Genomic DNA, 16,939 nt, shown 5'->3' on the forward strand with positions numbered 1-16,939 from the left:
ATCGTATTCAGGGATGTTCACTTGAAACATGATGAACAGGTTATTCTTCATCATAACAGTATCCATGTTTCTAAATGGTCTGCATGTGTGTCTTGATTCCTCAACATCTCTGTCCTAATGTTGTTGCTTCACAAACACTTTGTGATGCTGGATTAAGCTACTCCATGTGATCACTGGTTATTCAAAGCAAGATCGAGATGCGTAGTGATATGATATCCTGGATTGAATATGCAGTTTATGTAATTCTCTAAAAACAAATCTTTTCATATAGTTCAGAAGCTGATGTCCGTGCTCAGATACTGAAACAAAACGATCGAGCCAAGATAAAAGTGAGGGCAGCGTTCAGCAAACTAAAATGCGTTAAGGTGAGTAATATTGAACACAAATCAAACACAAATATTGTCCAAATTGCAACCCTGCTTTTATATCGAAACTTTGTTTGTTTTCTCAGAAACAATTCAGTGAGGAGTGTTTCAAGGTTTTCACAGTGAGCTCCAAAGAGTTCTTGAGAAAGAAACGTCTGGATCCAGATGAAACAGGTGATTCAAGTCTCCATAAGTGAGCCCGGATGACAAAATGGTTTTATCTCCTCCAATAAATGTGTAGAGATAATAATTGAGTATAACATGTCAATTCAAGAATGTAATGTAAGTGTGTTACCATTTTTACAGAAATTCCCAAACTGCAGGAATTCCTGAAAGATCTCAATGACTGGCACTCTGAGACATTAAACTATGTGTCTGGAGCTCGCGGGATTCTCTCTCTGATTCAGGGAGCCAGCAGCAGAGAAGGGGTAAGATCAAGTAACAACATATTTCATTGTCTTTAATATTGAAATAATAACATTCATAGAAAATAAGTAAGCTAGGTACACTAAAATGTTGTAAAAGACAGACTGCTTACATGTAATGTAACCTGTGGAGCCAACAAGGTATTGGATTTGCTGAGTTTGTGTTGCTTCAGAGAGGATGCATTGCTAAGGTAATTAAAGGGTTTTGTACGTTTTGTTGTAAGGGCTTAAAAAAAAAATCCCATATTGAATTATGGTTGTATTGCTTTAAATAATGAATTTGTTGTGTATGGTTTCAGGCTGACATAAAGACGGCTGTGTCCAAAGAACTTGAAGAAAAGCTGAATCATGAACTTGATAAAGTCAGGGAACCCATGAAAGAGACCGTTATGGCTTTTAAAAAATGCCTCAGTGAGGGGGTTGAAAAATCTAAAAGTTCATTTGAAGAAGTCTTAAAGTCGGTCCTTTATCCTAAAGTAAGTATTTAAGTTATAATTCAATCAAAAACAACTGCTCTTAAAATGAATATGTCTCTTACAAAATTAATTTTGTTTCAGACAATAAAAGGTGGTGCATTTCACAAGATATTGAAGTGTGTAGTTGAGAAGGGCGGCATCCACAAACCAAAAAAAGGGAAACTAATAAACATCAATATGAAGTTATCTTCATGTTTGACCGACAGCATTGACGAAGAATTTAAGAAGACCTTCCCGTAAGAAATGACATAATAAAGACATAAAACCCTGTGTTGGATAAATTGTGTTGTACAATACATTTAAATACATTATTGAAATACAAACTTGTTAAGGCCTTATGAATTTAAGCATTTCCTCTTGTTAATATGTTTTAGAAATGAAGGAAACAGTGGACCATTCAACGGGGTCATCAATGTGTTTTCACTTGGCACAGAGAAGCTGATGAAAAAGGAGTGCGAAAATGTCAAACTGCAGCTGACATTTCTCAAGACAGAGGTAAAGGATCCTATTCATTAGACGTTATCAGATATGTTTGTAAAGCCAGGGAGACTGTAGTGGAAGGGTGAGCAATATTATTAAATATAATACATTTTCATCAGTCAACATATTCATATACATTGTACTGGAATAACTCATGAACTGGAGATGGCTTTGAAAAGTTAACTGCAGCTGTAAAGCTGACCCTGCCCCAAGTCATGAAGACACACTAAAGATTACAATAGCATATTCTGATATTGGGCAAAAAAAGAGTGCACCCATGCTCCAGGTAAAATCTAGAAAAAATAATAAAATGAAAGATTGGCCTTGTTTGTAACTTGTTCATTTTAAAATATGTTATCTGCTTCACATTCTCTCTCTAAGGAAGAAAAAATGAAAACAAAACTCAACAAACTCATCCGTGAGCGAAAGAAAACGATCTACAGCAGCCTGACAACAACAATCGAGGAGAAAATGAAACCATGCTATGACAGTAAGACAGAAGATCATTACAGACGTAGAAATACACTTCTACACATTTTTGTGTTGCAATATTTTTATGTCAACATGTTTCTGTTTTATGTAGGAGCAAAAGAAATTAAAGGAGAAGGCACGCTGAGAAACATGAGGGAAACTATTGAAATACACGTACATGGTTCAAAGGATGTCATGTTTGCTCAGGCTAAAAACAACATGGTGAAAAAGCTGAAAGACTTGATGGTTTGTCACATTTATATTTCGTTTTACAGAAATAATTCTTCACTGAAACATGTTGGGCTGCACATATCAATGTTTATCATTTACAAAAAGGACTTTTCTTAATTCAAGGGAAATTCAACTCGGAACACTGCAACACAAACATACATGTCCAAAGATGTCAGTGTTAAGTGATAAATATTTCAATGCTGATTTAGTTGGAGATCCTGGAGAAACTGTGTAACACGATGCAGGAATCAATCGAGCTGTCACTCAAAACAGATGGTGACTCCATCCCAGGTAAAGGAAACATAACAAAATCACAAACAATACTGTACATTTGATCGTAATTAAAAATTCGATATATTAGTGTATTAAGTGAATCCACTTGTTTGAAACAATGTTATTTATTTTTTTCAGATGTTAGTGATGAGCTTAAGTTTGTAAATAAATACTACAATGACCTGAAAAGAACTGACATAGTGCCCAGATGATGCAATTATTTGGTAAAACTCAATTTAAACACAATATATATAGTATATATATTGTCTGGATTATGACTTGTTTTCTGAAAATCCTAACAGTGCTTTTATTACAGTAGTGATTAACCCGGTTCAAGCGGCTACAGTGCGTCCATCATGTGCACAGGTAGGTTTTAGTGAACCTGATGATCCAAACTGTGAATAAGATGTTAACAAGTGTTTGTTATTAATATTCAATTTCACAACATCGCTCTTTGTCTCTCTGGTTTACGTTTCAGGGTTGATCAGTGGAGAGTAACAGCAGACGCCAGTTAACCTACCGAGGATAAAAGACATGAGGCCTCTGGATTGGGTCTCAACCATTTTTTGTATCTCTGTTTACTACTACTGTTTTTTATTGTTAGCATAAGGGGCTGCCCTAATTCATGTCATTTTAAAATCCTCTTAAAAAGCAGTTTGTTGATCATCTTAGGTTTTACAGCCCATAAAGGAATATCTCCATGTCAATAGCGACCCCCACATCCATCCCACCCCTGCTTTCGTGGGCATCAGCATTTTAGCTTTCATAAATGTACTTTTTAATCCAGTTTTCAGCACACTTTTACTAAACACTTTAAATCTTGGTATTTTTTAACGAACAGGCTTTTACCTGAGCTCAGGCAACAGGACTTGAGAGGTTAACACCTTGGTTTGTACCAATGTTTGGCGATGTAAGAGGACTTACAGATCAACTATGAAACTTTAAACCTCCAGAACTGTTTGCATTAGCTTGTAGCCTCTCTGGCTTTTATCCATCAAGGAAACACTAACTTTAAAAGTAAACTGCTTTATTCAGTGCTGAAGCAGCTTTACTCTCTGGGTCAGTTTGTTTTGGAGAGGAGGAGAGACCCCTGGGAACATTTTGACTATAATGGCAAACTATGAGTTGCTATGCTGTCTTTGATTTGTTTTGAATGAGATCCCCCAGTGAAAAAGTCCTCACTATAGAGACGTTTTGCTTTGAATGATTTAACAGTTGTTATGTATTTTTAATATATGTATTTTCGGGTTTTGAATCTGTTTTTATTCTGTTTAGCATTGTTTGATAAGTTTAGGCTGAAATTTCAATGAATCAATTAAATCCTCAACATTGTTCACAGCACTACTGGAGGGTGATTTTGATGTCGACTAGGCTTCTCAAATAACTATTTTGATCTGTTTTCTCTTATTTGAAAGCACAAAACTCACTGCAAATTAATGGGGTTTGGTGTTTTTTCATTCATATTAGGAGAAATAGAGAGATCTAGATGATGGCTTATCTGGTTCCTCGTTATTTACTATTTTTTTCCACACAAACTTCTTATTGCATACATGTATTTGATGTCGTGTACACTCCAATAAACCAATACATTTCACTTGTATTGTTCATGTTCTTGTTAAAGGATCTATCTGCTCTAGGTTTTCAATAACATACATTTATATTGTCAGATAAACAAATAATTTTCCATCTGCTCTTCCTGCCAAACCGGTTCAGTACTAGGTTGCGGCTTTTTAAATGTATAATGAGTAGTAATGCAATCATGCTTTTTAATATCACCAACATGCTACTTACTTATTGGACCCAAAGCTTACCACTTTTAGTTATTTTTGTTTATTTCTGTTTTCTGAAGCAGCAAAGCCACTCTATAAACATACTCATATTTATTTGAAGCATGAAATTTGACATCCTTACTAAACTTACTCCAGTATTGAATGTTCTTTACAATAACAACAGTAACGTTAAATATAAAAGTTGAATCAGAGACAGAAAGAACAATACCAGGCATCACACACAAATAATGTTGCATTGAAACACTGTTCACAAAGTGGCTGATCTGGCACGCCTTAATGTTAGTTTCTCAGTTTGCATTATTGTTTCAGAAGTGTGTCTGTTTCAGGTGTGTGCAATGGTGGTAGTTTTAAACAATTTGTCCACACTGAAATAACAATTTTGACACACAAGTGGCTTTCAAAAACACAACAAAATGAAGGATTCCTCGTATATCCCCCAACCCTGCTTTTTTATGGCGTAAGGAACTGATGAGGCCTTCTTCATATGATCTAAAGATGTGTGCCAGGATTTTTGAAAGATTTGTGTCAGCAAATGTCTTAAAGTCATACTGCTTGAGATACATTGGAACAACTTTTCAGGTTACCTCTTGACACTGGCACTAGGTGTAGTAAACCTTGGATTCAGGATGATTACAATGGATTAAAATATGGTCTTCTGAGCAAAAAATAAATGTTATAAATCTCCCTCACCATGTTTTTTTTTTTACCTTAAACGTAGGCCAGATTATAACAAAAAATGATCTTAAACATATATTGATGTATATGTATGTGTTAAAGGACTTAAACAAAATGCCATTGTATCAAGAGCAGCAAAGCATCATGAGACCTTTATCCGCCATGTACTCCCCTGCTGCTTCAGTCAGTGTAAATATCTGGAGCCTAGAGGATTTCAATTCAGAATTTATTCTGGTCATCAAAAACACTATTTGGAATAAAATAAAAAAAATAAATGTGTCTTTAAAAAAAGAAGACAGAGTACAGCAATATCAGCAAACAACATCAACATACATAAGTCAATTTGGTATCTATAAGTAAACAAGTGGGTGTACTAATGCTTTTACATGAGGTTGAATTATGTGTGCACATAAATATTATTTTATAAATATGCTTAAGCAGTGGAGAATAATGGAGAACTTTACAGCATTTACTATACATTGGACAGGGGCATTCATTTTGTTTTACTCTGTGTCTGCTGTGCATTTCCTGTTGTGTGAAGCTACATTAATGTAACAGAGCCAGTGTGTAAACAAATACATTTAGATTAAAATGTGGGTATTGATATCAGCCAAATGTTGAAACCCGCTGAAATGTCTCACAGTACTGTTAACTCAGCATCATTTAATAAAAGAGCTACAAGCCCAAAACACTTTTTCTTATGGTAACTACTTTCATTATGACACTGATAATCAAAATTTCAGCTATAATCACAACATGTTTATGAACAAAAATTGTAAAAAAATATGCATGCTAAACGTCACAGATAGCAAAGGCATAGTTCTTAGGCACAGATAGAAATGTGGATCTCTGACCATCTTCTTGCTTGCATTAAAGTACAGATAGTTATTTACAATGTGCCCACCTTTTCAATAAATAATCCACACACAGTATCAAGCTAAGTTTCAGTTTTGTGGATAACAATCAATTGTTGGCAAAGTATTTCAACAAGCTAAACAGTCAAAAACAAAGGCATCTAATGATGTATATCAGTGAGCTTAAGTGTGGTAGTGAATACAATCTTTTGAATTTCAGAAGGTTTAGCAGCGCAACCAGTGGTTTAAGGTTTCTAGTTAAAGACTAACAATTCAAGCTCACAGTTCAGGGAAGTTGAGTGACCAGTTAACCCAGAGAGTGCTGCTTCTTCAGGCTGTCTGAGCGCCTCACTCTCTCTCCTGGGGTCTTTCTGTACCAGCTCCTGAGAAGAAACAGCCACCGTCATCTTATGCTGACTTCAAAGTCAGTAGGTCAATGCTGTAATCAACACATTTATGAACACTCTTTCCTTTAGCGAGAGGTGATTCAAATAATAATAGAATAATAGTTAATAAAAAGAAAGACACTTTGCAATTATGGCAAAATACGTTAAAACTCACCCCTGGCGATTCAGTTGGCCTGCAACAGGAGAATTTTGGCCTTGGCTTGGCTTCAGGACTCTGGCAGAAAATTATGTTATTAGAGAACTAAACACAGAAAATAAAAGTAAAACACAGAACCAGAGAATATTTACAAGCACCTGTTAGTAGTGGGGCTCTTTGGCCTCTGCTGCATCTTCCTAGCCTGGGCTGGGGATTCACTAACCCTGCAGGAGAAGCACATACTTGCAATAGAAACACTGGATCTTATTATGGGATCACCGCAATGTAAGACTGTGTGCCTTGATTCCATCTTACCTCTTTTTCCTGTCCAGAGACCTCTGTGTGGCAGCAGACAGAACCGCTCTATCCTTGGGACACTTGGCTTTCTCCTGCAGGTTGGACACAGACAGTAAAGAACAAAAAGTAAGAAACAGAAGTACTGACAATAGCATGTTATAAGGTAGCATGTTATAAGGTAGCTACAGAATAATGTAACTTTGTTAATTTGGTAATCAATGGTACATAATGCTGTATGGTGTTGCTTTCTAAATACTTAACATTATTATCTTAAAAGTATCACCAGTTATCAGCAGATAGACCAATTATAATCAATAACTAATGAAACATTATGAACCATGTATACAGGACAATAGAAGCCATGACTGATTTATACTTAAACATATGCAGACAAAATGCTTCAGAGTATTTCAAGTACAATACAAACTCAAGCTTCAAGTTCCTTCTGAGAGTGGAAAGATGTACTTTACTTTTAGGTCTTCGTTTGAACGAGAATTCACAAATGTCACCTTTTTGATTATATAAGGCGATATAATGTGATTTATTACAGGACGATGTTTCCAGGTTACCATGTCTCGCAGCTTCCTCTCTGCTCGGAGCTCTCTGTCCTGCTGCAGCAACGCTAACCGATCCCCGAGAGGGATTTCGAAGAAGATGTCATGGATGTCATAAAGGGCTGCACGTAGCTGAAGGACAAAAGATGCATGAATAAACACAAAGAATGATCGCCATCTGCTGTTTATAGACTGTTAGTAGACCTTCATACCTGGGCTCTAACTCTCTCCTGCAGCGAGCGATCTTGTGCTGAGCAGGGGCCTTTCTTCTGATGAGCTTCAGTCTGGAATGAACGGATGAACTCTTGTGTATCCTAAGCAAACATATAAACAGGAAACATGTATAAACATATGAGGATTCTTTTTTTTTTTTTTTTTTATATACATTCCTGCATAATATAACAATTTTTAATACTGTACAGCTCTTTGACTTTTCATTTGGATTTAATGTCATTTGTGATATTCTTATTGTTTTTCCTTTTTATATATTTACATTCCTTGTTCACATTTTTGACTTATCATACTTTTTACAACAGTTTTATAATATTTCTACTAAGCAAATTCCCTGTATGTAAGAACCTACTTGGCATTAACCAAATTCAGAGTCTGATTATTTAACAAACCCCTACATTGGTGTTTTCGATTGATTGTGCACATTTTTAGCGTGTGTTTCTGTGTGTATCATCACCATGATGGTCTGGCACAAGTGTTTGATCTTCTCAGTTTTGAGCAATCTGCGAGTGAGGAAGCCGCGAATGATTGCGCCAATTCGACAGAACGCTCTCTGCTGCTCTGCTGACAGAACCTGGAGAACAAGACAAGGAGGCAAGAAGATAGAAAAGTGAGGAAAGGGTAAAAATAACCAAGTGCAAGCCACACACCCTCTTATTTACTTGGGCTTACCCACCAGACTTAGCCTTGCTCGAGGTTTGCTACCTGCCCATGTAGACCCCCACAGATAGACAGGAGACTGGAGAGAGGGAGAGGATAAACTGGAACCTACGGGGCTGGAAAAACCTGATAAAGAAATATATTAGTAGAAAGAAACATGTACTTTACACACAATTTATCTTGATTAGATGGGAAATTAAGAGTTGTCCTGTTCAGTAAAAAACTGTAATACTCAATTGAGCCTAAATGTAGCTCAAAAAGGGGGAAGATGAAAAAGAACATCAGGGACACTTTCTCCAAATGTAATGAACTACAAAAACCCTCCTCTCTAAGTATGCAATCTGTTGATCTCACTGTATTACAAACTCCAACACAGTATAAGTAAACAGTGGGGAGTGGTACCTATACTGTGTCCAGGTGATCGCTCAGATGGTGTGTGGGCAGGGCTTAGTCCGGGACATGAGGGGCTCTCAATAGGACGGCTGTCACTCACAGATCTACAGTTCCACCCACAAGCCTCCCCACTCAAAGGCCGCACACAGCCCTGCTCCATTAGTCTTTTCTCTGTCTCCTCAAGTTCCTAAACACATGTGGATAAAATACACAAACACACACGCTTCAGTAATGTAAACAAATAAACTCACACCTTTGTATTGCAACTAAACCATATAACAATTCAAGCCCATATGTTATCACTGATAAAATACTGCACATTTTGTGTACTGTATCTACTTCAGTTTAGACTTGATGTTGTGTGATTCCATGTGCTGACCAGACAGAGGCGCTGTTGCTCTTTCTCCTGCTCAGCCAGGAGGAGAGACATCTGCAAGGCATGCTCCTCCTCCAGACGCCTCTGCATGTCCTCCAGAGCCTGTGCTCGCCTCTGGGTCTCCTCTGTTGATGTGCACAAATAAATATACGTAAAAAATGTCATCTTTTACATTTCAAACCATTATCATTTACCTTTATTTGCACTGGTAAAAATAGTGTAAATATCTGGAACTGATCAAGGGAGACTCACCTGTCTTGCTGGTCTGTGCCTCAGCTGCATTTCTGAGGACGGTTGGTGTGATTCTCCCATTGTTTGTGTCCTGAGGGTCAGCAGCCTCCATCCTGTGTGTGCCATGAGCCAAGTCAGAAGGGATGCAGGGCCTTGGCAAACAAAGTGAGGGATTATCTACCTCAAACGACCGGTTTAAAGGGGCTGTAGGGGTGCGCCCACTCGCAGCCCTCCATGTGACTCCAGCCATGAAGCGAGGAACCCTCTCCTGGCTGTGGCCTATGTGCTCCACAACAGAGTGTTTGCTATGCAGCTGGCTGTCAAAGGTGTGGCAGCGCCGGCGAAATCCTGCTGCAAGATGGTCACGGTGCCCATTCGGGCTTAACCCTAAGGCACTAACGGGACTACAGATATCTGGGCTGGTACCACAGTGGCTGGGTCGACTATTGCCACTGCTTACACCAGCACTGCTGTCACTCCCCACTGAGCCCCAGTGATCGGGGGACTTTATAGCCTCTGAGAGAGTTTCTCCCCAATCTGCCATGCCAGCACCTTCCCCCGACCTCCTCGAGCTGCAGGGGACAAGGTCTGCCGGGCTGATTGGAAATGAAATGTGTATGTTCCCTGTAGAAACTGGACGTGGCCGGCGTCTCTGTGCACGGGGACTAATGCTGGACTCTGGACTGTGGAGCCGAGCATACCGGTCATTTAGACTAGGTGAGAGACAACCAGTCTGTTGGGGACTGGCGTCGTACAGATATTGATGCTGGATTTGGGTCCGAGGCGGGCCAGTAGGGCTGTGGTGCAGACTGAATCCAAACTCAACACCTGTGTTCCCCATGGGACTGCAGCTCTTATTCTCCTTGTCAGAGACAGTCTCCAGCAGAGGGGTCCCAGTGACTGTGGCGACAACTTCTGAACCCTGCTGACACTGCTCTCTCTTCACATACTCCCTTGATCTCTTAAGAAGACTGTCCAAACTAATGTCCTCCTCCTCTTCTTCATCTTCATCCTCACTGTTCTCTTCCCTCTCAACCATCACTTTCTCCACTGACTTGTAGCCATTGACGATGGGGGTCTCAGAGCTTGGTTGATCCCTTGTTTGAAGCCCAAACCCAGGGTCTCTGGGAAGTCCAAGAGAGTCAGTGATCAGGGTGTAGCCACTCTCCTTCGCAGATTTAGAAACTGGCGGCTTTTCATCATCTATACTCGATTCTCCATGTGCCTGTGCAGAGATAAACATTAATGATGACAAATCATCAAATAGTTGTGGAAATTAAAAGCGACAAAAAATAATGACTGATGGAGTTATTTGCCCAAAACTTAACATTGGTGTAAAGCAGTTGATTTATCAATACATATCCTATAAACAATTAAAAGTAAAACAAGATATCCGATCCAGTGTTACACTAAATGTACGGTGGCTAAACTGAAATAGTCACTTGTCATGTATGTTAGCAAAATAGAATTTAATTTACCTAATTACTAAACTAAACTAAGTTAATATTGGTTTCAAGTAGGAATGACCCAACATTTCAAAACAGGAGCTGATAGAAAACATTGCTTTGGATGTTGAGTTCACAAAAATGGGCCATAATAATAAGGTAAAAATAGCACAGCCTACCAGAGACAGTGCTAAGTCAGACAACCTGTATTCAAGTCTGCCCATGTCACAAGAGATTCTGGGACAGACTGTAGTTAAACATTAGTGATAATTGAGGGATTGACACATAGACCTATTCCACACATACTTTAGATTTGTAGATATGAGTGTTTATAAATTAAACACAGTGCCAAAATCTATGCTATATGAGTTTTATAACAATGTGGATGTGTGCTAATGTGGTAGATATTTGGATTTTGCTATTTTATTTCACCTATCCAGTACACACTGAAAATTTGTATTTATTTCACAAAACATATGACCATTCCATGTTACTGACCCGAGGTTGTTCCAGTATGTCCTGAACTCGGGCCATGAGGTTCTTCCTCAGCTTGTTCTGCCTGTCAACCTCCAGCTGGACCGCTCTCTGTCTGTGGTCACACATCTCACTGCGCTGCTCTGCACTCAACTAGAAAAACAAAATACACACACAACAACATTTTAAGAAACCCAAGCATTAACACAGTTTAGTAAGGAACTGATCATTAAAAAAGGCTCCCAGTACACAATGAATTCCATGATGTTTGTTTGTGACCTACTTTCTGTTATTCTTGATAACACAATCAATCCTCTACTATAAATGTTTGTTTCTCCTTTCCTTTAGTGAAAGCAAAATCCTCAACTAAACATCCCTTAACTGGCCTCTCTATCAGGTGGCTATTGCTGACAAATAGTGTTGTCAGCAGTAACAAGCAGATGTATTCTCCTGACCAACATCAAACCGCCTTGGTGTTCCTCGTCATTCGCTATCTCCTCTCTTTTGCCCCTGCTAAGTGCTGATATAATCGGAACTAGTAAGCCCACATACTTCACATATACTGTACTATGTAAGTCTCAAAAAGACATCTGTTTGGACCTTAATCAGCTTTAATCTAATTTAAACCATGTGATTAAAGTTCTCTGGGCACATTTGTTTTTTTTATGCCAGAAATGTGCATTGCAAATGCACTAAAAACCTCAATAAGCTATGGTTTCTGTTAACTTTTCATCCTGAAACTAAATAAACGGTGATTTAGCTACATCTTGTTTTGGCTCAGGATACATTCTCATGACTGTTCATCACTTCCCTACCAGAGGCGAAAGCACAGCTCTTCCATGGAAGCGGATGAGAGAGAAAGCCTTCGGGGACCATAGTGGCTCACATGTCGTCTTCTTGAATTTCCCCTCTTCCTGCAGTATGGCCAAACTCCGCAGACAGAATTCTTCATAGCTTTCCATCTCTGGAAATCCACACATACACACTCTGAATGTGAAACACACACCATGTAGCCTCGTCACCCAGCTGTAAAATGAGATGGAGAGTGTGTTAGATGGACATTCACAACTCAGTGAATGAATGTGGGAGCAGCACTGGGTGTGGGTCACTAGATTAAATCATATGTGGAGAGCAGTACAAACAAACAGGCTTAAACAAAAGAGGGTCTGTCTGACATCAATGGTTTTATCACACTCATCACATTCCTGCCATTCCTTTCTATCAGACCTTGCTGGTGAGTGACTTCCATTCCCGTGTCTCATGCAAATGCATGTGGAATCGTGTCTAATCAGTACAGCTTCTATTTCTGAAATGCCTGTCAGCAAAGGGATAGTGAGGACCATTTCACACACAAATCACAGCTGTTGTGATGAAATTACAACTACATTTAAATGGGAACTGCTTTGCAATTAGTGTTGTTTACTCCAGATGTATGTCTATTAAACTGACCATCCCTCCATTAGACTTTCATCCAATCCTTACGATTCTGACAGTAACCATAGTGGATATTGCGGTTAGTGATTTATTAACACATAGTGACAGCGCAGTTGAGATCGTGGGAATGGGTTTCTTTTTGTACCCAGCGGAAGCTTGATACCGGCAGTTTCGAAGGTTAAATCAATAAAAATACTCGGTTAATCGGCACCTTTCTGAAGCCCTGCATAGCCTACCTTGTAGTCCAGATGTGCCCTGACAGAATGACGTTAACGTTACACCCGTGCCTTTGCTCGTTACCGCTGTCTTACCTTAAAATGGACAAACAGATATCTCCTCTCTTTGTTAGAAGTGGACACGCTCTTTTGTCGCAGGGGAATCAACAAAGAGTGGATACATCATGAACATGTTTCTCCTTGAATCTCGGGTTGCCCATCATCATCATGTTCTACTCTTCCGGGCTCCAACGGCGCCTCCTAGCAACAGAGCGTCGGCCACGTTCCAATACTAACTGCTATTATTAACCATTTCATGGCAGAGGTGGAATAATTACTCAGGTCTTGTTCTTGAGTAATAGTAGAAATACCACAGTCCAGGAATACTTTGGTACAAGTAAAAGTCCTGCATTCAAAATTGTACTCAAGTAAACAAATATTAGCATCAAAATATATTTAAAGTATCAAAAGTACTCATTATGCAGATTGGCCCATTTCAGAGTATATCACATGTTACAATTATTGATGAATTCATGTGTTTATCAAAGCTGGTAAAGGTGCAGCTAGTTTTAGTTACTTTGTGTACTGCAGGATAGCTTGTGGATTTACTCCAGATGTAACTAAAGTCTTATTTAAGTGTTGATTATATCTGTGCCCTACTTAATAAAAAATAAAAAATGGTCATTCTGAAGCCATTTTTATTCTTTATCTTGCTGAAAGATCACGCAATGCCAGGTAAAAAATACAGCCCAGGACAACATTTTTAAATGATCTCTTTATTAAACTGACACTGAAAAACAAGTACAATGGCAACAAGCCATCACACATTCAGAAGAAGCAAAAATGTCTTTGCTGTTTTCACAACTCATCGCTTGAGTGCATGGGTGAACCTGAATGTACAGGTTGAGCAATGCGCACATGTTCCTTGCTGTCCAAGAGTAGAGCTTCGATGTCACTTTCGAAAGAGGTGGTTTTGGAACTCTGTCACAAAAGTTAAACAATGTTAGTTCTAATAAGAGCAATTCAGTCTAATTTAATGGGGATTATTGTTTCACAACCAAACAGCCTTACCTCAAAAGACTGCCGCTTTACCCCTATGCATGCCTTGGACTGCTCATAACACAGGACTATATCCAGACGTGTTGGTTCTTTATTCATCAAAGCTACATGGAACTGGTCGTAATGAGATTCTGGAAAGAGATTTTAAAAAATGATTAAGTACAGGGTAAAGAATATGCAAATACATTGTTTTCTTTCCTGGTCTTACCTAACAAGTGCTTGCAGGAGGAAATCATTTTTTCCTGAGAGACGAGGTCATGTTTCAAGGTCTGTAGTTTCTCACATACACCTCCATTGAGGAGGTTCTCAACTACTGTCTGTCTGCTCTCAGAGGGGGCTCCTTTTATGGCATCATCAATCTCTGTAAGGCAATATGCATACGCTTTTATTATCTCTTAAAGACAGCAGTCAAAACATAGTAGACAATTCAGGGTTTTTCCATTTTAAACGACAATGTTTCTCTCCAAGACAAACTGAATAGCTATCCGCTTACCTTGTGCTGTTGTGAGGCAACTCTCACAATAGGCGTCTGTTGGAAAGAAAACAGTCAACATAAACTAAGACTAGACTACACATATAATGACTGATGAAAACAACAGATAAAGCGTGATGTACTCACAGCGGTCCAAGTCTTTAGGCTTCACAGGAAGAAGGTTGCAAATAAACATTAGAAAAATGAAGATCCTCATTGTTAGCCAGTGAACAAACACGCACAACAGCTAGGAAAGAAATGTCAACTGCATTGAGGCTAAATCATCTTTCCTTTCACATAATGGAGTCATGTGATCTCAAGGACAATAGGCTCACATCTCCTTCATTCCACAGATGACAGGTGTCCAGTTTTTCAGGTTTTCTGTAATTGCTAACAGATTGAGTTGTTCTACAGTCTTTGAAAAGGGGGCTTTAAGTACTGTGAACTCATACATTTGACTACTGTGGCCCACTTTAGGATTCACATTACAAGAGAAATTAAAGTTACATTTTGTCTAGATTTGTAGAATGGGTGTAAAGAATGAGCATACTTAACAAATATGTTTTAAATGAGCTGAAATACTAAAGAGATTAAAGTGCAAAATCAGAAAGTAGGGATTTAGTTGAGTAACTGACAAATAAAGATTGTAAATGTATTGCTAAGACTTTGTTTTTGCCCCAAGATATTCTTCACTGCTATACAGAGATAAGAAACAACAGTGATTATATTGAGTTTTTACTTGGTTAATCATGCTCCTCTTTTTATTTTTGTTTAACCATACACACCACAACTCTGAATCAATATTAGTCTATTTATATAGTAAATTCGTTTGCTTGGTTTCAGAGGAGAGATGTAAGGAAACCATTTCATATATTGTTTTCTTGTAATCATTTGTATTTAGTTTTTATTATGTATATTTGTATTGATATTGATAATGATATTTCGCCGTTCTAATAATAGTAGTAGCTTCAGTAGTAGTTGTTGTTTTGGTGAGTGGCCACTAGGTGATGCTGTTTTATAACGAACGCCAGTTTCAGTGCGTTTTGACCAGGTTTTGACAGATCCCAAATATGGTCACGTTTACCATATAAGGAGTGACGCACGTGACGCTCGTGTGGTCTCAACGGAAAATATGACTGTGTGCGGGAAAGGCGAACGTTAGAATAATGACTTATTTTCAGGGGAGTTCATTATAAACTTCTAGAGAAACTTCAACCTTAACTAACTTCAGGAATAATACATTCTACAGTCCGAAGCGTCAGCTTCAACCTGTGAGTAGTTTTAACTTCTGTATTGATAATAGTTATGTAAATTAATTTCACATGTGCTGTCCTGAACTTTCAAGAGAGGCTAGCCACACATCCAATCTGAAATATCCTGATAGCATCCTAACGTGTTGTCTCTGAATGCAGCACTTTGGGGGACATGCTCTGTATTTTCGTGGAAAGTTTGAATGTGAATAGGTTTCACAGGAAGCCCACAAGGAAGCCAAGAGACTGACTCGCCTTTGCATTTTCCTGACCAGTGCAGGAGCAGGGAAGTGAGTTAGGCTAAACTGATAACTGATTCTGAACAGTTTCTTTGGACAAACCTTCAAACAAGAATTATGGTAAGGAGTATTCAATTGTCTGGCAACAAATCTCATTTTAACTTACATCTTACTTGCCTGGGGGTGGCTATTTATTCGAACTTGACATGAGCAAAGTAAGAGCACCAATACGGAGCAAAGGGCTTCACTTATACACTTACCGCCATACTTTGCTGTTTGTTGAACAGCAACCTGGTCTTAAAATAAGTAGGTTTTGTTAGTCAGTAATAATCATTTGCAAGATGTTTACCCTGGTCCGAGGCTGTTCCAGACACACAGAGGATTTTAATCATGACTTCAAAAAAAGAATACAACAAATACTGTGAGTTGTGGGAAGTGACTAACTAGTATTTTGAGGTAGTCTGCTTTGATTTGCATTTCCTTTTGTATTTCATACTTTCATTGGAGTCCATTGCATTCATAGTAACAGTTGTGGCTACTATTTAGATGCAAGTTATATAAAATACAGACAGTATTTTGTGGTTTAGGTTCCCAGCCTTTTTGTCTTGGCAACCCTTTCAAGAAAGCAGTGTAGTTGTGGCCTCTGTCATTTTTCAGATGACTTTGAACTGTGAGCAGTACAAACAATGGGACACTTTCCTGCAAAACTTTCCCCATGGTTTCATGTAAATGACTGATGAGGCACCGAAGATAAACTATTTCAGTATTTCACAGAGAAAAGTCTATAGGTTTTGGTATCAGGACACTTTTATTGTTATTTCCTCTCCCATTAATCATCTGACAAGAATGATCTTATGACCTCTGTCTTTTTCACAGAAGACATTTGGTTGTGTCACACTAGGAAAAGCACATTTGTTAATAACATTAAGGAGGTTTCCGAGTCCTTGTGGTGTGTGCACGCTTGCTCAATATCATAGGACACATAACTTGTCGATGAATCCATATTAACAATGTTCTAATAATGAT

The 16,939-nt window shown here is 38.5% G+C and overlaps 2 protein-coding genes across 2 annotated transcripts; one reads left to right on the forward strand and one right to left on the reverse strand.

Annotated features, from left to right (window-relative positions):
* The first annotated feature begins 267 nt into the window (after nt 1-267).
* Nucleotides 268-4,208, forward strand: LOC104950762 (nuclear GTPase SLIP-GC-like). The gene is made up of 12 exons (XM_010777320.1): nt 268-365; nt 452-539; nt 672-793; nt 1,084-1,266; nt 1,348-1,502; nt 1,641-1,761; nt 2,128-2,236; nt 2,330-2,463; nt 2,658-2,739; nt 2,860-2,945; nt 3,038-3,087; nt 3,200-4,208. The coding sequence occupies exons 4-10, from the start codon at nt 1,165-1,167 to the stop codon at nt 2,931-2,933; spliced, it is 777 nt and encodes a 258-aa protein (XP_010775622.1). The 5' UTR covers nt 268-365; nt 452-539; nt 672-793; nt 1,084-1,164; the 3' UTR covers nt 2,934-2,945; nt 3,038-3,087; nt 3,200-4,208.
* Nucleotides 4,209-5,315: 1,107 nt separating this feature from the next.
* Nucleotides 5,316-13,132, reverse strand: LOC104950763 (centriolar coiled-coil protein of 110 kDa). Its single transcript, XM_010777322.1, has 14 exons — nt 12,990-13,132; nt 12,060-12,270; nt 11,269-11,397; nt 9,347-10,550; nt 9,098-9,219; nt 8,728-8,905; nt 8,342-8,451; nt 8,123-8,239; nt 7,647-7,748; nt 7,450-7,566; nt 6,899-6,972; nt 6,742-6,807; nt 6,602-6,661; nt 5,316-6,423 (listed from the first exon to the last, which is right to left on the reverse strand). The coding sequence occupies exons 2-14, from the start codon at nt 12,222-12,224 to the stop codon at nt 6,348-6,350; spliced, it is 2,520 nt and encodes an 839-aa protein (XP_010775624.1). The 5' UTR covers nt 12,225-12,270; nt 12,990-13,132; the 3' UTR covers nt 5,316-6,347.
* Between the last annotated feature and the right edge of the window lie 3,807 nt (nt 13,133-16,939).

Source organism: Notothenia coriiceps, unplaced genomic scaffold (assembly GCF_000735185.1).
Source record: "Notothenia coriiceps isolate Sejong01 unplaced genomic scaffold, NC01 NC01_scaffold00017995, whole genome shotgun sequence".
In the NCBI taxonomy this organism is placed as follows: Eukaryota; Metazoa; Chordata; class Actinopteri; order Perciformes; family Nototheniidae; genus Notothenia; species Notothenia coriiceps.

Bases quoted from the DNA above. Each gene is read 5' to 3' on its own strand.
- LOC104950762 (XM_010777320.1), top strand. From the start codon at position 1,165: ATGAAAGAGACCGTTATGGCTTTTAAAAAATGCCTCAGTGAGGGGGTT. The intron at 2,237-2,329 runs GTAAGACAGAAG...TGTTTTATGTAG, and splicing joins AATGAAACCATGCTATGACA to GAGCAAAAGAAATTAAAGGA. The intron at 2,740-2,859 runs GTAAAGGAAACA...TATTTTTTTCAG, and splicing joins AGATGGTGACTCCATCCCAG to ATGTTAGTGATGAGCTTAAG.
- LOC104950763 (XM_010777322.1), bottom strand. From the start codon at position 12,224: ATGTGTGGATTTCCAGAGATGGAAAGCTATGAAGAATTCTGTCTGCGG. The intron at 8,906-9,097 runs GTCAGCACATGG...ACATGTGTTTAG, and splicing joins AGCAACAGCGCCTCTGTCTG to GAACTTGAGGAGACAGAGAA. The intron at 6,973-7,449 runs GTAACCTGGAAA...TCCAACCTGCAG, and splicing joins AGAGGAAGCTGCGAGACATG to GAGAAAGCCAAGTGTCCCAA.